The sequence below is a fragment of the Daucus carota genome, chromosome 4 (genome assembly GCF_001625215.2).
Source record: "Daucus carota subsp. sativus chromosome 4, DH1 v3.0, whole genome shotgun sequence".
Lineage (NCBI taxonomy): Eukaryota > Viridiplantae > Streptophyta > Magnoliopsida > Apiales > Apiaceae > Daucus > Daucus carota.
This window is the reverse complement of record NC_030384.2, coordinates 42,034,239-42,054,283: the sequence shown is the minus strand read 5'-3', so window position 1 is coordinate 42,054,283 and position 20,045 is coordinate 42,034,239. Positions and strand designations below refer to the sequence as shown.

Genomic DNA, 20,045 nt, shown 5'->3' with positions numbered 1-20,045 from the left:
ACAATAAATTTGAATTTTAAATTTGAGATTACGAGTTCCTGTAATCGACTCAATAACCAAATCCCTCTTAATTTCTATTGAAATATGTTAGTAACTACGTGCATCAAACGCTATTATATATGCATCCCAGGGACATAAATCATTGGGAAAGAATATGGTTCAGGCTTGTTTCGAAGACCTCCCACTCTCCCGGGTAAAACTGGGAATCATAAGATAAATGGTCCAACACAAATTAACATCTATTTCAATCAGGTTTTTGGATGCATCACATCATTTTAAAGAATTACAACAATACAGCAAGTAATGCTTCTGGAGACCCAATTGATAGGTACCCAGATAGATAAAAACACATAGCTTTTACTTTTTATTTATGCTTTAAGCTCAAGTACTTGAATGGCAGCTTCCTTTATGCTTTGCCTTTCCCCACCAGTGGATCAATAATGCTTCTCCATTTTTTGTAAGTAATAGGCGAGCCACCGTCCGCTAATGCAAATCCGTTAACGAAGAAAAATGGTGTCCCGTAAACCCCTCTTGAACAACCGTACTGTAAAGCAAATCAAATATTCACATCTGGTTAGTACTACCATAAGGATATATAATTGTCTTAAATTTTGAGGTAAGATTAGACTTGCAATGTCTAAATGTACTTGCAACTTGGTTTAACAGATACCTTGAAAGAACTCCTTGTTGCATGATCAGTTTTGCTATCAAGGAAGCCGGATCGGATGGCAGAAAGGTTTGATTTTCCTACTGCCTTGGTCGCGACTTGAGTGACCTGGTTAACAACTGATGCCCTTGAATTGTTGAGTGTTTGTGGATTGTAAAACCTCTCCTGTTGAAAGTAGAATTTACACTTCAATTAGAACTTGCCGATTCATAGAATTACAGTGTTGCTGAAATATTTAGTTCACGCCTAGGAAAACATTGTTGGTCATCGTAGATGAAAAGGGAAACAATGTGATTATGCTGATTTAAGCCGTGTACATAGATCCTTTTCATTTTACTATTTCAATGATCTCCATGGAACTCCAACTTCCAAAATTTTATTAATTGTCGATGAGTATTCACCCGGCTACAATGTTAGGGACGGACACATTATAATTTTACATAAAGGGTGGAAATCCGCAAGAAAAGAATTAATACTTTAAAGAACTGCAAACAAGTAAAGTTTCACATCAACACTCAACAGAGAGAATGCAAAATTTGTGAGCAAGTGATGAAACACGACGAGGAACAGGGAAGATTAAGGTACACTTAAACGACAATGAATTGCTTACCTGGTCGTTAAAGAAGATTTCCAACAAATTGTAGGTAGCAGAGCTGTTAATGCTATTTACAATGTGCAGAGCACGGGAAGTCACGAATGCGTTGTCATGGTACCTGCATATACACAGGGAAATAAAGTATTGAACTCTCTTTTCCGGTACAATTAAAAAAAATTAAAAATATCAAACATTATATTAAACTCGACTTTAGTATCCAACCAGTAATATCGTCAGTTGTAAGTTTGTAGTAACACCTTTATCATATTAAATTAAATATTTTAAAACTAAGTTTTTTTTCAGCCAACAAATTTTTTAAATATGGAAATTAGTATAATACTCTAATAATAGTTATTATTCTAAATAATAATCCGCAATAACTTGCTTTAAAAATCAGTAATAACTGAGAATAAATATTATATTTTGGGCCCACCGCTAACAATATAAAACCGTTTACTATTCTTTAATATTTTTAGGCCCACCGGTAATAATAGTTTCTGTCTACCACTCAGACACTCTAACACCCAATCAACCTCTTCTCCGACCACATAAAAGCCAAACAACAGAAAAAAAACAAGACTCCTCTACAACACGAAACGAAGTATCAGTAATAACACAAAAAATCGATAAAAACTATTTAGAGAATGAAAGCTACTGACGGTAAAGGAAAGGTGTGAACGATGAGCGAAATAGAACCCGAGGGGTAGTGATGAATGGCTTGTTTAAGAGGTGGCCATGCGTCCCTGCTGTCGGGGCAAACCGGATCGAAAAACGCTTCGATTATGATCGAATCCGTGGTCGCGGCTCTGTTCTTGTAGACGAACCCATCGTACTTGGGCGGTATCAGAGACTGAGCTTTTACGATCAGAGGAGCTACCTGTATGAAGATTATTATGTGTAAAAGTAGCAGAGGTGATGGTGCTTTGTGGCTGCCTTGCTTTAGTATGCCCATGATCGATTTTATCAAAGAGCCGAATGGAGTGGTGATGATTTAGAATATTATTGTGAGGCTACGTTATTTATAAGTTGTTGGGCTTGTTGTTCACGATACGAATATGTATGTAGACTTTTGTGCGTACCCGATTCATCCCAATATAAAAATTGTCCTAAAATCAAGAGTTATTATTCCCTTGGATTTCATCTTTTGGTGGTAAAAATATTACTAGTATTATTACATGTATGAATATGAATGTGGACTTAAGTATATGCATGATTCCTTTATTTATGAAATTTCTAAACGGCCAAAAAATGTCATTCAACTTTCAAAAATAAATAAATTAGAAAACCGATTTCTCTTGACTTTGGAGTGAGAATAGACAATAGACCGGGATGCAAGGTGATAGTTTCAAAAAAGGTGGCTATATCTTATTTAAATTTTTTAATGATTATTTTGACTTTAAAATTTTAAATGTTTATGATTTGAGTTTTAAATAAGTCACTAAATTTTTTGATATTTGATAATAATTTACAATATGCATCTGATATTTTGAAATATTTAATCAATATTTTATGTTATTTTTTTAAAATTTCAATATTATTTAATTAAAAATTCAAAACTAATAAATATAATATGATAACACTCTAATTTTGTCAATGATAATATCTTTAACTAATAAATAGTTATGATCTCAATTTTGTATTATCATTAAAAACGATCTTTATTTAAGAATAATATTCTTACATGTATCTTTTTATTGTTTCTGATTTCAATAATATTATTAAATAAAATTAAACTCTATCATATTCTACTATCAATATTTTGAAATTTATTAAAAATTAGAAAAAATTAAAAAATGTACTCAAATTTCTACTTTAAGTTCGGGCTCCATACTTATTACGTCAACATTTTCTGAAAATACTTTATAATATTAAGATCAAATATAAAAATTTAAAATTTTATGTATTTTTGCTTATTACTCTGAATTACTGAAAAAGATATGGTTCAGGCTTGTTTCCGAGACCCCCCCTCTCCCAGGTAAAAATGGAAATCATAAGACAAATGGTGCAATTTCATAAATTAACATCTATTTCAACCAGGTTTTTGGATGCATTACATCATTTTAAAAGCATTACAACGCTACAGTAAGTAAATACCTCTGGAGACCAAATTGATAGGTGCCCAGATAGATGAAGCACATACAGTAGCTTTTACTTTTTATCTATGCTTTAAGCTTAAGCGCTTGAATGAGTTTCCTTTACGCTTTGCCTTCCCCACCAGTGGATCAATAATGCTTCTCCATTTTTTGTAAGTAATAGCCAAGCCACCGTCGGGTAATACAAATCCGTTAACAAAGAAAAATGGTGCCCCGGATACCCCTCTTGAACAACCGTACTGTGAAGCAAATCAAATATTCACATCTATAATTGTCTTAAATGTTGAGGCTAAGATTCGCAATGTCTAAATGTATAGTTGCAACTTGATTTAACAGATACCTCGAAAGAATTCCTTGTTGCATAATTAGTTTCACTATCACGGAAGCCAGATTGGATGGCAGGAAGGTTTGATTTTCCTACTGCCTTGGCCGCAACTTGAATGACCTGGTTAACAACTGATGCCCTTGAATCGTTGAGTGTTTGTGAATTGTAAAACCTCTCCTGTCGAAAGCAGAATTTTCACGTTAATAACACAGCCGATTCATAGATTTACAATGTTGCAGAAATATTTAGTTCACGCTTGGGAAAATGTTGTTGATCATCGTACATGAAAAACGAAACAACAATTTAGACTTACCTGGTCGTCAAAGAAGAGATCCAACAAATCGTAGGTAGCAGAGCTGTTAATGCTATTTACAATGTGCAGAGCACGGGAAGTCACAAATGCGTTGTCATGGTAACTGCATAACACAGAGAAATAAAGTATATTAATCTCAGTTGTAACACCTTTATCATATTAAAAAATAATAAGTATTCTTTTAATATATTGGGTCCACCAGTAATATCATAGAATCGTTTACTATTCTTTGATATTTTGGGCCCACTGATAATACTATAGTTTCTGTCAAACACTCAGATAACTAATTTCTAACACAACACAACACCAAAAGAAGTATCAGTAATAACACAAGAATTAAATTTCTGTCTGATAAAAATTAGTATATGAGAATGAAAGCTACTGACGGTAAAGGAAAGGTGTGAACGATAAGCGAAATAGAACCCGAGGGGTAGTGATGAATAGCTTGTTTTAAAGGTGGCCATGAGTCCTTGCTGTCAATGCAAACCGGATCGAGAAACGCTTCGATTATGATCGAATCCGTGGTCACGGGTCTGTTCTTATAGACGAACCCATCGTACTTGGACGGTATCAGGGTCTGAGCTTTAACAATCAGAGGAGCTATCTGTATGAAGATTAATATGTGTACAAGTAGTAGTGGTGACGGTGATGTGTGGCTGCCTTGCTTTAGTATGCCCATGATCGTTGTAATCAAAGAGCCAAATGAAGTGGTGATGATTTAGAATAGGCTATGTATTTATAAGCTGTTGGGCTTCTTGTTCACTATGACAGACTCAATATTTATGCACATGTATTTAATTCGGATTTGGAAAAATTAACACAATCCTGAGATATTTTAGTTGAGATATTAAAATATATTAATGACATTTAATGAGAATTTTAAATTATGTTCGCAAATTCGATGCTACTTAATTGAAATTATTTCAAAAGAAAAATATTAAGGGTTAATAATCAAATGGATCACTTATTCCAGCCTAATGTATCATCTGCATCACTATGAAATTTTTGGTCTCACATAAACCACTCAACAGACTAACGATTGCATGTCGTTAAATCAAATTAAAAAAGACGTTAAAATTAACTTTTTCCGTTAAGTTCGGGTGACATGACGCTTACGTGGATTGCGAGAATAAAATAAGTTTAAAATTAACAAATAAACTAAAAATAAACTATAAGAAATTAAAAGAAAACAAAAGAAAAACATTACTCGTTTGCTTGATCTTTTGCAATTTAAGTATTTATGCTTATTTTTAAATTTTATTTAAATTTTGCAACTCTTAATTCTTTCAATTCTAGTCTAACTAGAAAGTAAATAAATCAAATACAAAAAAATGTGACTATATATTTTATATTAATAAAACTAGAAAGTAAATAAATCAAATACAAAAAAATGTGACAAAAGATTTTATATTAATAGAATTAGAAAGTAAATCAGTCAAATATAAAAAAAAATCACAAAAGATTTTATATTAATAAAACTAGAATATAAATAAATCAAATATAAAAAAGTATGACAAAAAATTTTACATTAATAAAGCTCGAAAGTAGTATTAAGTTTTTAAATCACGTAGGGGTCTAAAACCCCAAATACACTACACACACTTATGTTTAGAGAGGAATTAAATAAAGTGGAATATACAATTAGCAGAAGTAGTTGTTACTTTTCCACCTCAATTGTCCCCGTTAATTTATTTTAATTTAATTTAACGGAATGCAACCGTTAGTGTGTTGAGTGATTTAAGTGAGATCAAAAATTTCACAGTGATGCGGATGATACATTGGGCTGGAATAAGTGATCCATTTGATAATTAACCCAAAATATTAGATATCCAAACATATTCTCAAATATGGTCAGTAATGTTTGATTAATTTCATTCACACTAATAATAGTGAGACTCATTATACACATAAATTATCGAATTAAAATGTCACATCACTGAAACAGGATTTGAAGTACTATCACACTTTATTTAGCATTTATTAAAATACGAAGATATTCAAATGTTAATGGATTTTTTAAATGATGGATGCTTTGTGATTGTTTAGTATATTTTAAATTTTTTGAAAATTTCACCAAAATTTTATGAAATTTTGAAGTAATATGTAAAAAATCTATATCAGTTATACATATTCTAACTAAAGTTTATATAAAATCAAAATAAGATACGATTCATTAATATTCATATATTACCTATGATGTTTATCCAAACACGCTTAAATATATGCATCTACTTATCATTTATAATCAATTTCTCCAATTTAAATATCAAACAACTTATTTTTCTTTGAAAGAAAGGGAAGAAGTCATTAAATTACTTAAGCTCAGTCAATAGCCCCGGACTGTCTATTACAACATGATTATGAAACGAAAAATGAGCTAAACAAACAGACGTTTTGTTTTGAAATCGTTTAACACATTGAATATTAAAATTATTTAATCTAAAAAAAATATTACAATGATATCTCAAACATCCGATATATATAGTAGCGTCATGATTGACCTTCACATTCATAACATGTGTAGCCCAATATTCAAAATTATCAGTTATATCAATTGATATTGGAACAACAAACAATCCCAAAATATGAATAAATTTTTATGATAAAAAGTGATGCAAGTTTTATGGATTAACCAAACTTCTGAGATTTTTTTTTTTTTTTTTATCAAAATCCATAACAAGACAAAAAAAAACCATCAAAACATAAAATAATAATATTCTAAAAAACCAGACCCAACAAACTCACCGATAAAAGGTATTCAAGGGAAACTCACATAAAAACGTTTAGATTTTAATTTTATTAAAAAAAAATCCAGAAATAGAAGAGATGATGAAAGAGAGGAGTTTAATTAGCAAAGGGGTGAAGATTGGATAATGAAAAAGTGATGACCGGAATCCTGATTTCGAAAGTCGACGGCAAACATTATAAGGAGGTATTTAAATAATTTTTTCTTTAGATAGATATTTTAATAACCTACTTCATTTATTTTAAAATAATAGTCGGTTTGATTTTTATACATACTTTAAGGAGGTGAAAAAAGATACTTTTTTGTATATTATTTTTTTAATTTCTTTTATAAATAACAATACAAATTTTTAATTCACATTTAGAAATTTTTTTTTTTTTAACATCTCATGCACCAAATATTATTATTTTATAATAAAAAAGGTATTTTAGGTTAAGGACGGTCTCAATATGAAACAGAAAAGATCGAGGGGATAATATTAATAAAATATAGTCAATGGTGAAATAATTGGGGAATAAAATAAAGGAAGACAACTCATCTGAGAATCGAATACTAGTAGCACAGCGAAAGCCATGGAAGCAGCGGCAGCTTTCACATCAGCGTCCTCCTCATCTGCAACTAGTGCTATTGTTTCTGCGCCTTCTTACCTTCATTTCTTCTCTCCTAAATCACCTGATCATCCACCTTCCACCAGGAAGTTCCTCCGCTTCTCCACCTCCCCCAAGAGTACTCTCTCCCACTCCCTCCCTCCCTCTCTCTCTCTCTCGATTATATAGATATATTTCATATTTTGTAAATTATTTGTTTTGATTGTATGTTTTCCTCTGATTTAGATAATGGAAACGAATCGGAGTTTCGATCAGACTCTAATGATTCAAGTCTCGTTCCAATCCTCAGAAATCAGACCATGTCTCAGGTAATTAGATACATATAACTGTAATTTGTGAAGTTGTTCATAAGGTTTTTGATGTGGATATGATGAATTAGGGTTTTGATAATTTGGGTATTTTTGGGAATTAATTATTAGGATGCAGCCATGGGTTTGGTTCTGAGTGCAGCTAATATTGGAGGTTGGACTACCGGTTCTGGTATGGAAGGTCCTCCTGTTCCTGCCGGTTCTGACTCCGAATCCAAAACTGATAAAATTAATACATTTCCGTGGTCTCTCTTTACTAAATCGCCTCGACGTCGTATGCGTGTTGCCTTTACTTGCAATGTTTGTGGTCAACGTACTACACGGGCAATCAATCCGCATGCTTACACTGATGGCACCGTCTTTGTTCAGGTATTTTTTATCAGCTTAGTCTTTCTTAGAGTAATAAATGCTGTGGCATTAGCTGTAATTAGTTTATGATGATTTATATGCTTGGGGAAGTGCGTCAGGTTATTATGCATACTGATCTCACATCATTTGCGGACTGATATGGCTAATAGTGATCTAAAAGCATCTCCAACCCATACAAACTTACGTAATTGTCTTCTTCAACCACAATAGCAATAACTTTTTTAGCTAACCTCACTTGGTCTTCTATATTTGTTGATCCATTCTCATTATCTGTAAATGTCCACCTCCTCTCCCTCCAACTTTATATTAATCTTTTACACTTATTGCATGTCCAACTCATCTCCCTCCGATAATTATAATAATAAGATATTACTTTTGAGATATAGCTAACAAGTATAGCTAATAGCATCGGAGCATAATCACTTTTTCATCATCTATAATATAGCTGATTATTATTATATAATATTTCAGCTAACCAATTTACCTAATAGCATTGGAGATGTTCTAATAGGTCTAAAAGTGATCGCTTCTTCTGATTCAAGAATGCACTATTTAATTACTCACTCTAATTTCAAATAGTTGATGTTTGAATTTTTGGCACGCTTTGTTTAAGTGTATTGACCTCATAGCTAGAACTATTATTTTCAAATTTTATTTGTTGTGAATTAAAATATAAGTTTAATATTTTTATTCAAAATAGAAGATTTTAAAATTAATTATTCTAGATATGCGGTCAATGCTCTTAGATTGTGTGCCAAAAGGTCGAGCATTATTTATTTGAATACAGAGGGAGTATTAAACATATCACGTACTTTCTTCTTTATTATGTATATTGGTTGTTTGACTTTTGGCCCACATTTCTAAGTCATTTGACCACATTGTTAAAGTCATTATTTTAAACTTCTTTTTTTAAGTTCTAATATTAGTCACATATTTTTACTCAAAAAAGGAAAATTTTAAAAGTAATGATTTTAACTATGGGGTCAAAGGATTTAGAAGTGTGTGTCAAAAAGTCAAGCGACTTTGGAACTTGAAAATAGAAATGATTTTGTTTTTTTATATATTGTTTTAGAATACAGTAGATACTCCGTGTATTAATACTCTATTCGTTGATAACTTCAATTAAATTATATATTTTTTTTTTATGTAATTTTACCTCCAGAACTTAATAAAAATATCCATCTCTCAGGGTAATAATTTCTGAAGGTTATAGTGTATCGAAATTTGTGGTACCCTTTTGTTTTGGCTTTTTCAAGTGGCCGCATTTCTTATTATCAGCTCATGGGTGATATCCTTACCATTCCTTTACCCAAATGTTAAAATATAAGGGTGCGGCACGTAAAAGTCAAAAAAAATAATGGTACTTGTTGGAAAATGTAACGGCACAAGGTTATTGTAGAAAATAACTATGTTTTGTTCAAATATTTTGAGAATTATATTTTTAAAGATAGTAGATTGTTACCTGTGTTGAAAGTGCAAAACAATTAAAGTTTAAATGGTTAATTAAGCCGTTCACTTATATTTTAACATTTAGCTAACAAAATACGTGACACTTAGAATAGAGGGGTACCACTCGTAAGTCAGTAATAAAAAAGACACCATCTGGAAACATCAAAAATAGCAAGGTAGTACTGAAAATTTCCCTTCAATGTATATTGGGATTCGCCGGATAAGTAACATGTTCTTTTTAATCATTACTTCAATGTTTAAAGCTTTTATTTGTGATGCTTGCAGTGTTGTGGATGCAATGTGTTTCATAAGCTGGTGGATAATTTGAACCTGTTTCATGAGATGAAATGCTATGTCAACCCAAGCTTCAATTATAGAGATCCTAATGGCGATGTGAGCTTCAAATTTTTAGACATGGATGACAATGATGATATCTTTCCTCTTGCATAAAAAAATATAATGTGAACATGTGTATATACCATTTGCTCATACTTGTTGCAATAAATTACTTGTAAATATATTTGAAAACTTATGTTTAATAAATAAAGGTATTTGGTAGACATTATATATAGTTATTAGCCAATCTAATAATTGTTCACCTTTTGGTGTTTGATGGGCAATACTGCATCTTGCTGATTAGTAAATTTGTGCTTTTATTGTTATGGCTATTAGGTATATTTCTGTGGAATTCTGTCTGCAGTAGTTTAGATCTTACGTGCATAATGAATTGCAGAGTAACTTATCATAAATCTTTGTTGCTTTTACATTCACACCATGTATAAGTAATTGCAAATGGTTATATGTGGTTGTTTTGTATAGCTTATCACTAGGATGCATTATATACTCCGTATTGATCTTTGCTACTCACATTGCGCTAGTCAGTTGTAATTTAATATGTGAGATACAATTGTGTTGATATCAAGGTGGAACATAGAACTATGGTGGTAATACTTAAGTGATATTAAGGAAAGGGACATCCTCACCAATAATACCTGAAAGTCACTGGCATATATTAACATCATTGTTATTATGTACGATTGACTGCTGTGTTTACATAAGAATCCATTGTTGTTAAGAATTGTAATGAAGATGTTATATGAAGTGGCACAACATGGGTCTGGGAACTCAACCTGGTCCTCATTAAACACTTGTGTATATATGTCTAGCTTGGACCCAACCTTGTTAGAATCACACAGTGCTTGATGGAGTTTTGGCTGTCCGGTTAGAGAAATTCGGTCCAAACTGGAGTAGTAGGGAAAATGTCAGACTTGTATTATAATGACCGAAAAAGACTAAAATAAGAATTCTAAATTGATCAATATGTGTTATAGCTAGGTTCAGGATGCAGTTCACACTTGATAGTATCTATATATAGCTGTATTGTTAAATGTAATTGAATCTGCAATGTTTAATTAGATGTCTCTACAATCGGAGACGAGAATGATTGATCCTACAAGGTTTGGGTTAAAGGCAGTAGTATAGTAGTTAGGAGAGAATAGATGGACCACAAGGATTGGGTCAGGTCAGGCCTTCCGTGGAGGTGAACATTTTATTGTATGATCTGAATTGGAATCGTTATTCCCTTCCTTTTGATCTGAATTGGATTCATTGTTCCCTTCCTTAAATAAGCCTATGTAAGATATGACAATTCGTTAACTGTACTTTCATGTTTTAAAAATTTTAATCTATATTTTTTTCTATTTTATTTGATTACAAGTCTTATTAAAGTATTTTTGACACTCTTTGGTTTCATTACACTTTTTGGTTTTATCATCACAATTATCTGGGGACATCTTGCATATTCTTTGATTTGATAATAATTTTTTAAGATTTTTTTCAGAGATCACAATCTTGTGCATATTCTTTGATTTGATAATATCTTTTTAAGAATTTTTCTTTCAGAGAGATTACAGTCTTGTACACCTGTCACGAAGGCGTGCCGGAAATGGAAAAGTGTTCTTAAATACTGGTCAGAGACCTTTGCAAGTTTTGTAACTCTGGCAAAGAGAAGCAGAAGAGTGTCATAACATGATTTATTAATACTCATTACTTACTGACCAACATCTCACTCTTTCACGATCCATGACATAATTCACAATATTACAACTTACAAGTTACAAGTTGGGATATGTAACAATTCTTTCTTCCATGTTTGCCTAGGGCAAAATATCTATGATCCATCAGATTCTCGACAACTTAGAACCCAAAGGCACCAACATGGAGCAAACAGTGCCACGTATGCATAATAAAGCCTCTAAATTTTTCGGATAATCGAAATTATAAGTTTGAATATTCTATATTTTATGGTTCAGCGAGTGTAACATTGCAAGTAGTATAAATTACAAAATTAGCATAGCGTAGTGTAACCTGAATTGTGTACAGTTTCCCTGTTTTTTTTTTTTTTTTTTTTTTCTCATAGAAAACAGCCTCCATAACTTAAGGACTTATTTCTTTTTTCGTTTTTACTTTCTGAACACCGTGGCTGCCAGGATACAAATTGGAACATGAAGCCTGGTTTGAACCAATCGATTAGAAGATAAACCAAATCCTTATCATCTTTTGTTGCCATGAATGCATTATCTGATATCTAACCTTTGCCACCACAGAAACTTCCAACTCACAATTCAGCCCCTCCCTTCCTATCCTATCATCAAATCCCACCTTGTATTATTAATATCCATCCACCCTTCTTCTCATTCTTTGATATCCCATCAACACTTAGACCAAACATACCAAATGGCAACCATCACCACAGCAGCTGTTTCCATCCCATCTTTCACCGGCCTCAAGTCAGCCGGGGCCACTGCCTCCAGAGTCAGCGCCACCACCAAGGTTTCCACCCCCATGCTATCCATCAAGGCCTCGTTGAAAGATGTCGGTGTGGCCGCTGTCACCACAGCTGCCAGTGCATTGCTACTCGCAAGCACTGCCATGGCAGCCGAGGTCAAGCTGGGAGCTGACGACGGTGCTCTTGTTTTCTCTCCAAGCTCTTTTTCAGTAGCTTCTGGAGAGAAGATTACATTCAAAAACAATGCTGGATTCCCACACAACATTGTCTTCGACGAGGATGAGGTTCCTGCAGGTGTTGATGTATCGAAGATCTCACAGGAAGACTATCTCAACGGAGCAGGAGAGACTTTCACGGTTACCTTGACCGAGAAAGGTACTTACAAGTTTTACTGTGAACCTCATGCCGGAGCTGGCATGAAAGGCGAGGTCACTGTTACCTAATTCCGCTCAATAGATAATAATAATCTTTTCATCCTTTCAGTTTATTTCAACTTTTTGGTGTGTGAAGATTATGATAAATTGTTGGCTTCAGTTTGTGTACAATGTATGAGGTGAACCTAAATATGTGCTACTCTTTATTTATATTTGTACAAGTAGATTTCGCACCAATGTCTAACTATAGCCAAAATTATATCTATGATTGCAAAATAATAGACCAAGGAGATAAAACCCAGAATCTAAAGTACTCTAATTGACAGGCGATCTCGACCAGTTATTTGTGTTTTCAAGACTTGTAAGAATCAGAGTAGAGGGGAAAAATTAATCTCTCATGATCTGATTCATTTCAAAATTTCACTCCGGCTCAAATAATTACAGTGTTAGTAATGCCTCTGCCGTAATTTCTTCTCAATAGCATGATACAATATCTATGTATAGTACAACACAATTGCAGAATAACCATTTTTGGTCATTCTACCAATTGGTCTTCTAGATTTTGCAATATAGACAGTAGGTTCATGCATATAACCGTGTTACTGAAAAATGTGGCTCCAAAACTTGTTGAGGGGAGTTTATGTGGTTAAAGCATTAGGGAGGGTTGTTGGAGCACCGAGGACCTTACCACCACAGTCTGGAAAAGTTTCATGTCCAGGCAAGGAACTTACCTTACCGTTGCTATCTACCTGGATTGGGTATTTGAGGAGATGACCTTGCAAGGGCCTAAACTCTTCAGCTGTGTAGTTTTGCCAATTATCTTTGGCAATCTTGTTGACGGTGTTCACGCACATTAAACTTTCAGGCTCCTTGAAGCAGTCATCTACTATACCCAGGTGCTCTGCCCACAATGACATTCTATATCCATACACCTGTAAAAACACATCGCCAAGTTAATAGCTTGTAAATTCTTGAAAACCAATTCTGACCAAACATTAGATAAAATCAAATATCACGAGTTATTGTCATTCTTGTATGTAGAAGCATATCACATATGCACAGGTCTACATTCAAATTGCATATGGTTCATGTATGAACTTCTGCCCCATAATTATGTTCGCAAATGATAAAACATGAAAGCACTGACTATACCAACCTCGCCACGGGGATGTTTTCCCTTTTTCGCCCATGTGTAATGGTTCTGATATGCACCAACTGCAATCTCAGTGTCTCTTGTACCAGCCATTGATCGTTGGTTGATATTGGCAGACCCCAACATCACGTATTCGTCATCCACTACCATTCCCTTCGCATGAACATAAACCATGAATCTTTCGGATTTTTGTGAAGCAGAAACCTGAATTATATATAAAAGTAATTTCTTACTGAACAATAGTAACAAAATGTACATATCATAACACTTGGCTCTACCAAATTCACTGCTATGTATAACTCTACAAAGAAGATATCTAAACCACTTGCAACACAATTTTTAAAGCTTTACATCGAAGATTTAAAGTTAGTTAAAGTAAGTTTTTCAGATGACTCCGCTTTCAAGGATTTCACTCAAAGAAATCCTCCTTGATTTACCTGGCAGACCATAATAGTGTTGGACAAAGAACCCAGCATCATGAATGACAAATCAAGTTTGGAATAATTACATATTATTAAGAACATTATAGAACTAAGCCGATTATAGAAGCATAAATACCACAGTTGTGCCACTGTTGGGAGGTTGAGAGACTGCATCTGGCTCATTTTTATCGTATTTTTCTCGATTTCCAAGACAATAGAAATTCAGGTAGTCTTGTGGATGTGAGTTTTCAACATTTGCGTAGTGTAGCTCTTGAGCAATAATTTCATACATCATTTTCATAGTCTCTCCCTGAAAATGCAAAGATACGAGAATGGAGCAAAAAAGTGAAAATTTATAGAAGGACACTACAACATTGCCTCTTAAGAGGCTGGAATCCTCTAAATAGGAAAAAGCTAAGCGAAATCCTTATCTACGAAGTAAAAGATCTGATGACACTCAATATAAAATTAACACTCAAATCTCAATGTATGATTAAAGAGTGGTGTATCTTTATAAAAACATCACAAGAAAGAAGTGTGTATTTCTATAAAAAGTTTCCCTTTCAATTTTGTTGTTCACCACATCTTATATGTTTGAAGTGCCGTTTTGAGTCTTTTGAACTTGGTGTAATGTGTGAATATTAATTGTAAATAGTAAAAAACCTAACCTGACCATCAAGAACAAATAGACATCTATGAATTCTTCAACTCCTATACTTTTTATTACTCTGCATTCATCCTCTAGAGAACTATACAAATATAATAAGAATTTCAGAATTCACTAATGCTGCATTAGTTACCTGCCAAAACAGAATTTCCTGAACTGAGGCAGAGGATGGATTTCCTTCAGGCCACATTGGGATGACAATATACACTGCAAATCTTTTTTTTGCTCTTATCTTACTAGCAATCTTCAATGCCAATTCCATTGGGATAAGATTATCGGCTCCTGATCATCCCAACAACAAATATAATATATTAAAACTGAGTGAGCAAAGCTGATGGTATGAGCAAATAAAAGAAGTCGCTTTCATTAAATAATTATAATCAGAGAACGCAGCAGTAAAGGTTTTAAAGTAGGGCCACACAATCTGTAAAGGTTTTAAAGTAGGGCCACACAATCTGCAAGTTTTAAGGTTTTTATTGTTTCAAGCCTTGGCAGAGGCATGTTTGAGCCATTACTCAAATTTCTGTTGTGGACCGTATCCCCAAAAAAAAAAAAGTGCCACAAAATAATCACTAACGGCATGTTCAAAATAAGCACTTCATTGCATAATCACGTTTGTGATTAGTTGTTATATCATATACAAAGACGAAAGGAATGCATGCTAAACATTCAATCTATAAAATGAGGGACAAATTGAACACAACCCTGAAATCTCCAGGCGACATAAAAGCTATATATTCGTCTATGCTACAAAAACTGACATGCATAATCTAGTAATGAAGTTTTGCTAACCTGCATTTTTATGGGAAGGCCACGCATAAGATGAACCAAGAAAATATTGGTTCTCAATATATATGAAGTGTTGTGCTGATCTTATAGCTTGAATATATGCTTTCTGAATACTCTTATCAACCACCAGGTTTTTGGCAAATTCTAGGTTCTGCAATTTATAACAAAGCAAAAACGAAATATGAAGTCACTCAGAATGCTGCATACATATAGAAGTGGCCAAGTGAGCTAAGATGACAGCTTTCCAATAACTTCATTGCAGTATTAAATTTTTATGTGAAAATTGAGAAAAACCTGCGCCACAACTAGTTTATTATTTTTTGGAAATCCTTTGACAGACCCTGAATCTATGGATCGGAAAACCTGTCAGTTTCAGGATAACAAAATGAAATGATTCAGTGCCGATAAGTTAATAACACATGATAGACGTTTTATATATTAAGGAGTGAGGCATACTATAAACCTGAACATGCCAGTTTTCAGGATCATCTTCTTGTGAAACCCTCAAGATGGGGTGATCATTTGGAATTGAGTCAGAGGGACTGAGTATCCATGAAATTCGCTCTATCTTTATCAACGCATCATCATGCCAACGAGATATTTTTTTAAACCGCCGGCCAAACTCGGACCATTTAGTAGCTTTTTTCCATCTCTGCTCAAAGTTTTTCAACACATCATACGCCGCAGGACCTTCAATTTTGCAATGTAGATCATGCCATGGCTGTCTAGGGCCTAAAACTCCAGCCTATGATAAGAAAGTATTATATGAGATGCACATTTTGTGTGAATGGTGCCACTGACGGGATTATTATGATATACATGAGGTAGACACATTTTTCTATATCAGCACAGGTTTATGGATATAGTTCAGGTAAGTTGGCTCATTTAGTCTCTTGCTTCTCAACATTTATCTTGATACCGATGTTAAAACAATGTTATCAAACTGGATTCAACAGTGCCCACAGACTCACAGAGTGTACGATGAGATAGCTTAACTGTTAAGGGCTTATATCTTGTTGTCCCAGGTAAATGAAAAAAACAGTGTTATTTTTGATGAAATACTATATTAAATCTACATATATCAAAAAAAAGCTTCGATAAAGATTTAATCCATAACCATTCAATTTTATTTCATGGTGAAGTTGACATGTTACTGACTTACTGTTGTACTTGGCAAACAAGAGAGGAGAAGTGGACTGTTTACATGTTGCCAATTGCCATGCATTGCATGAAGTTGATATCATCTAGATTGACTTGCTTTGTCATAGATAAAAAACTTAAGAAAGAAACTTTTGCTTACAGGAAATGTTGGATTGTGATAATCATTCTGATAGACAGTGTCGAGGTCACGGAATAGACGATGCTCTGGTGTATCATAGCGTCCATCACAGAGATCAAGACCTCCGATAAATGCAGTCAGTCGCCGGTTATTTCCATGGGCCTGACTATCAACAAGCACACATTTCTGATGGTGTGTATAAAGGGTTCCAACAACCTGATAGATGTATGAGCTAATTAAATTAGTTGCAATAATCCATCTGACTGATTTTGTAAGACAACAGCATCAGTTACCAGTTAATTTTATGGCTGTAGTCAAACATCGTAAAGATACGTACATGATCAATCACACAGAAAAATGACAAGATTGAATGAGCATGCAATTTAATGTTGCATGATGGTCTATTATAATACAGAGCTTGTCATTTTTCAAAAAGGAAGGTCAATGCGGTCTCTTGATTCTTCAAGGCTCCTAACAGAAAGCAGGAATTGGCATGAACATGAATATATTTCTGGAACATCTATTGACACAATGGACTCTCTACTAATTTCAAGAAACTAATAAATTCAGCGGCATTAGTATTCAATTGCACAAGTAAAGGACTTCCATTTCATGATTTTAGTGTAAGGGGTGTACAGAAGACAAGCTTGTATGATGGTGTTCCTTAAAGCTAGCTGGTTAATACCTCCAATTCCAATTTGATACTCTGTTGTGGCAAAAGTAATGGCCTGTTCTTACTAGCACTACTATATCTTCTAGTCATTTAGGTTTAGAAGTTACAACATAAGACCTATAAGAAAATATTCTATCACTTATTAAAAATTCAAACAAAGAAAAAACTATGTCAACTAGTCATGGATCATTTCATTGGGCTTGTTATCAATATTTGATCTCAGCCTTCCAAATAAAATCTTTCTGTCTAGTCTGTAATTCTGTATCAGATGATAGATCAATATATGGATAGCATAATGTTTTCGCTGCAAAAATTTTCAACCGTAAGGAAAAGAACAAGGACTGAAGCATAATATAAGGCACACCTGTTGCTTAAAAATGCTAAGCTTATTGCTTGCATAGCGTGGTGACAACACACAATTTACAGATGAGTGTTTGAAAAACTTGCGAGTCTCTTCATCGTGTGTTTGCATTACGCCTTCCTGCAAAAAGAATTCAGTTCCAATGTCATGATATTTAACTCGAACATTAAATACTCAGGAATTGTTTCCTTTTACAGATAATGATACTCATAATTAAAACCTAACCGCTCCAATCAAATAATAGCATCACACGAAACAAACTATTACAACAAAACCAGAAACTTTAAAGCTTCTTAAACCATCGAAAAGATTAGAATTAAGTACCGTGTGAATGAAAAACTTGTTATGAGAAGTTTTATCATCCCAAACCAACAACAGAACACGAACGCCTTCTTGCGACTTATACTTGAGCAAATCCCCTAAAGTCAAATCTCCGCCTCTGGGCAAAGGCTTACTAGGTTCTCTCACCAGCCTGACCTTATGAAATATAGACCAACCAGTTATATACACCAAATGATGTGCTTCGAGTATAGCATGACAAATTTCCTCCCAACATTTCTCTTGCCGAAACACCCTACCCCCTTCCAATTCAATTTCAGGCAACATTCCATCAGGCACATGTGCATCCTGAAACAATGTCACATGTCCACCATGCCGCATTGGAAAATACGAGCCTCGTAAGCTAAATTTAGCACTACTATATTCCACATTATCTTCGCATTCGGTGAACTTCATCCGTAACCTAATTGCTGCATGCTGCTTAGGCGGTTTCCCAAACAATCCGATAATCGGACACCACTCGTCGATCAAATCGCCTGTTTTGACCCGCTGAGCCGATACGGAGGCGATCCCGATAAAATCGGCCCCAAATGTGTCATTGTCCTTGACAACGAAATCAATCTGTGAGACAGGATGAGCAAGGGGGATTTGGAAGTGCTCGTTCCATACAGGATTCTGATTGTTGGATATGACACGTGTACGAGCCACCGTGGCTCCGCCGAGACAGACGGTGACGTAGGGATCGCTGGTGATGATCTTGTGGTGGTGCTTTCTCCCAGTGGAGGTCGGTTTGCGGCAGACATCGAACGCGGTGAAACAACGACGGAGATGCTCGGTGAGTAAGTCCATATTAGGTAAGCACCGAGCTTCGATGATGCTGAGATCGAGATCGCCGTGGAGATAATACACGGACTCCGAAGAATCGGAGATATCGTCGGCCATTGCGAGCGAGAGCGAGAGATTTGAAAATGCAGGTGTAAATTGTAATGGAGAGAGATATGTAGAGAGAGAGAGATGGCGATGAGGCGGCGGAGGAACCGTAGGCGGCGAGGTGGTGACGACAACGGTTGCTCCGCCGGTTATAAAAATGGCGGTGGTATTGGGAAGCGTGCCGGTGGGTATTTTAATGGAAGGTGGTTAGATTTGAAGTTACGTAGAGAGGGAGTCGTGTGAGAAAAATAGGAGTCCACGTGTACTCCGTTTCTGACGAGTCTTTATGTTTTTGGTTGTTAATGGGAAAGGCGGTAAAATTCTGCAGTTTGTAACTCATCATCTTAAATAATGCACAGCGGAGCGAAAAAGAATCATGTCATCTCCTGCAATAAAAAGGAAAACAAAAAAGAGATTAAATTAATGAAAACTAATTTTATTATTTTCATGACATTCAGAGCCAGAATTGTTTGTAAGTAATGCGGATAAAAATAGTATAATTTGAAAATTGTTTGGTCATACACGGAAATTAAGAATATTGAAAATAACATTAACAGGTAGTAAACAGTCTTAATCTTAATAAATAAATATTTATTATAAGCAATAATTCAAACACTAAAAAAGTATTTAGTCACGGCAGCTAGTCAATTTGATGTATAAAATCTGTAATGATGTTAATGAATGTTCAGAGAAAAAAAAATTAGTTGGAAATGTGCGCCATCTTTGTCCCAGCCAGCCCCCTAGGACAACGTGATTAAGTTGTAATTCTGTTTATGTTACACTAATTGTGTTGTTTGTTAGTATAATCAAGGGTTATGATGTTTGTGGGAAATTATGTTCATCACGTGTTTCCTTAC

The 20,045-nt window shown here is 34.3% G+C and overlaps 5 protein-coding genes across 5 annotated transcripts; 2 read left to right on the top strand and 3 right to left on the bottom strand.

Moving 5' to 3' along the window:
* Nucleotides 1-218: 218 nt before the first annotated feature.
* On the bottom strand, nucleotides 219-2,318 carry LOC108218637 (uncharacterized). Its single transcript, XM_017391670.2, has 4 exons — nucleotides 1,922-2,318; nucleotides 1,278-1,380; nucleotides 671-832; nucleotides 219-544 (listed from the first exon to the last, which is right to left on the bottom strand). Exons 1-4 carry the CDS (start codon nucleotides 2,212-2,214, stop codon nucleotides 407-409), a joined length of 696 nt encoding a protein of 231 aa, XP_017247159.1. The 5' UTR covers nucleotides 2,215-2,318; the 3' UTR covers nucleotides 219-406.
* Nucleotides 2,319-3,270: 952 nt separating this feature from the next.
* On the bottom strand, nucleotides 3,271-4,755 carry LOC108218019 (uncharacterized). Its single transcript, XM_017390940.2, has 4 exons — nucleotides 4,380-4,755; nucleotides 3,994-4,096; nucleotides 3,696-3,857; nucleotides 3,271-3,594 (listed from the first exon to the last, which is right to left on the bottom strand). The coding sequence occupies exons 1-4, from the start codon at nucleotides 4,670-4,672 to the stop codon at nucleotides 3,418-3,420; spliced, it is 735 nt and encodes a 244-aa protein (XP_017246429.1). The 5' UTR covers nucleotides 4,673-4,755; the 3' UTR covers nucleotides 3,271-3,417.
* Nucleotides 4,756-7,221: 2,466 nt separating this feature from the next.
* Nucleotides 7,222-10,035, top strand: LOC108218813 (uncharacterized). The gene is made up of 4 exons (XM_017391933.2): nucleotides 7,222-7,465; nucleotides 7,573-7,655; nucleotides 7,767-8,024; nucleotides 9,759-10,035. Exons 1-4 carry the CDS (start codon nucleotides 7,312-7,314, stop codon nucleotides 9,921-9,923), a joined length of 660 nt encoding a protein of 219 aa, XP_017247422.1. The 5' UTR covers nucleotides 7,222-7,311; the 3' UTR covers nucleotides 9,924-10,035.
* Nucleotides 10,036-11,998: 1,963 nt separating this feature from the next.
* LOC108218814 (plastocyanin A, chloroplastic) lies at nucleotides 11,999-12,872 on the top strand. The gene has a single exon (XM_017391934.2). It carries the CDS (start codon nucleotides 12,045-12,047, stop codon nucleotides 12,702-12,704), a length of 660 nt encoding a protein of 219 aa, XP_017247423.1. The 5' UTR covers nucleotides 11,999-12,044; the 3' UTR covers nucleotides 12,705-12,872.
* Nucleotides 12,873-13,009: 137 nt separating this feature from the next.
* LOC108218812 (phospholipase D delta) lies at nucleotides 13,010-19,383 on the bottom strand. Its single transcript, XM_017391932.2, has 10 exons — nucleotides 18,304-19,383; nucleotides 17,983-18,099; nucleotides 16,967-17,161; nucleotides 16,130-16,411; nucleotides 15,961-16,029; nucleotides 15,670-15,817; nucleotides 15,011-15,159; nucleotides 14,347-14,520; nucleotides 13,792-13,992; nucleotides 13,010-13,567 (listed from the first exon to the last, which is right to left on the bottom strand). Exons 1-10 carry the CDS (start codon nucleotides 19,198-19,200, stop codon nucleotides 13,274-13,276), a joined length of 2,526 nt encoding a protein of 841 aa, XP_017247421.1. The 5' UTR covers nucleotides 19,201-19,383; the 3' UTR covers nucleotides 13,010-13,273.
* Nucleotides 19,384-20,045: the final 662 nt, after the last annotated feature.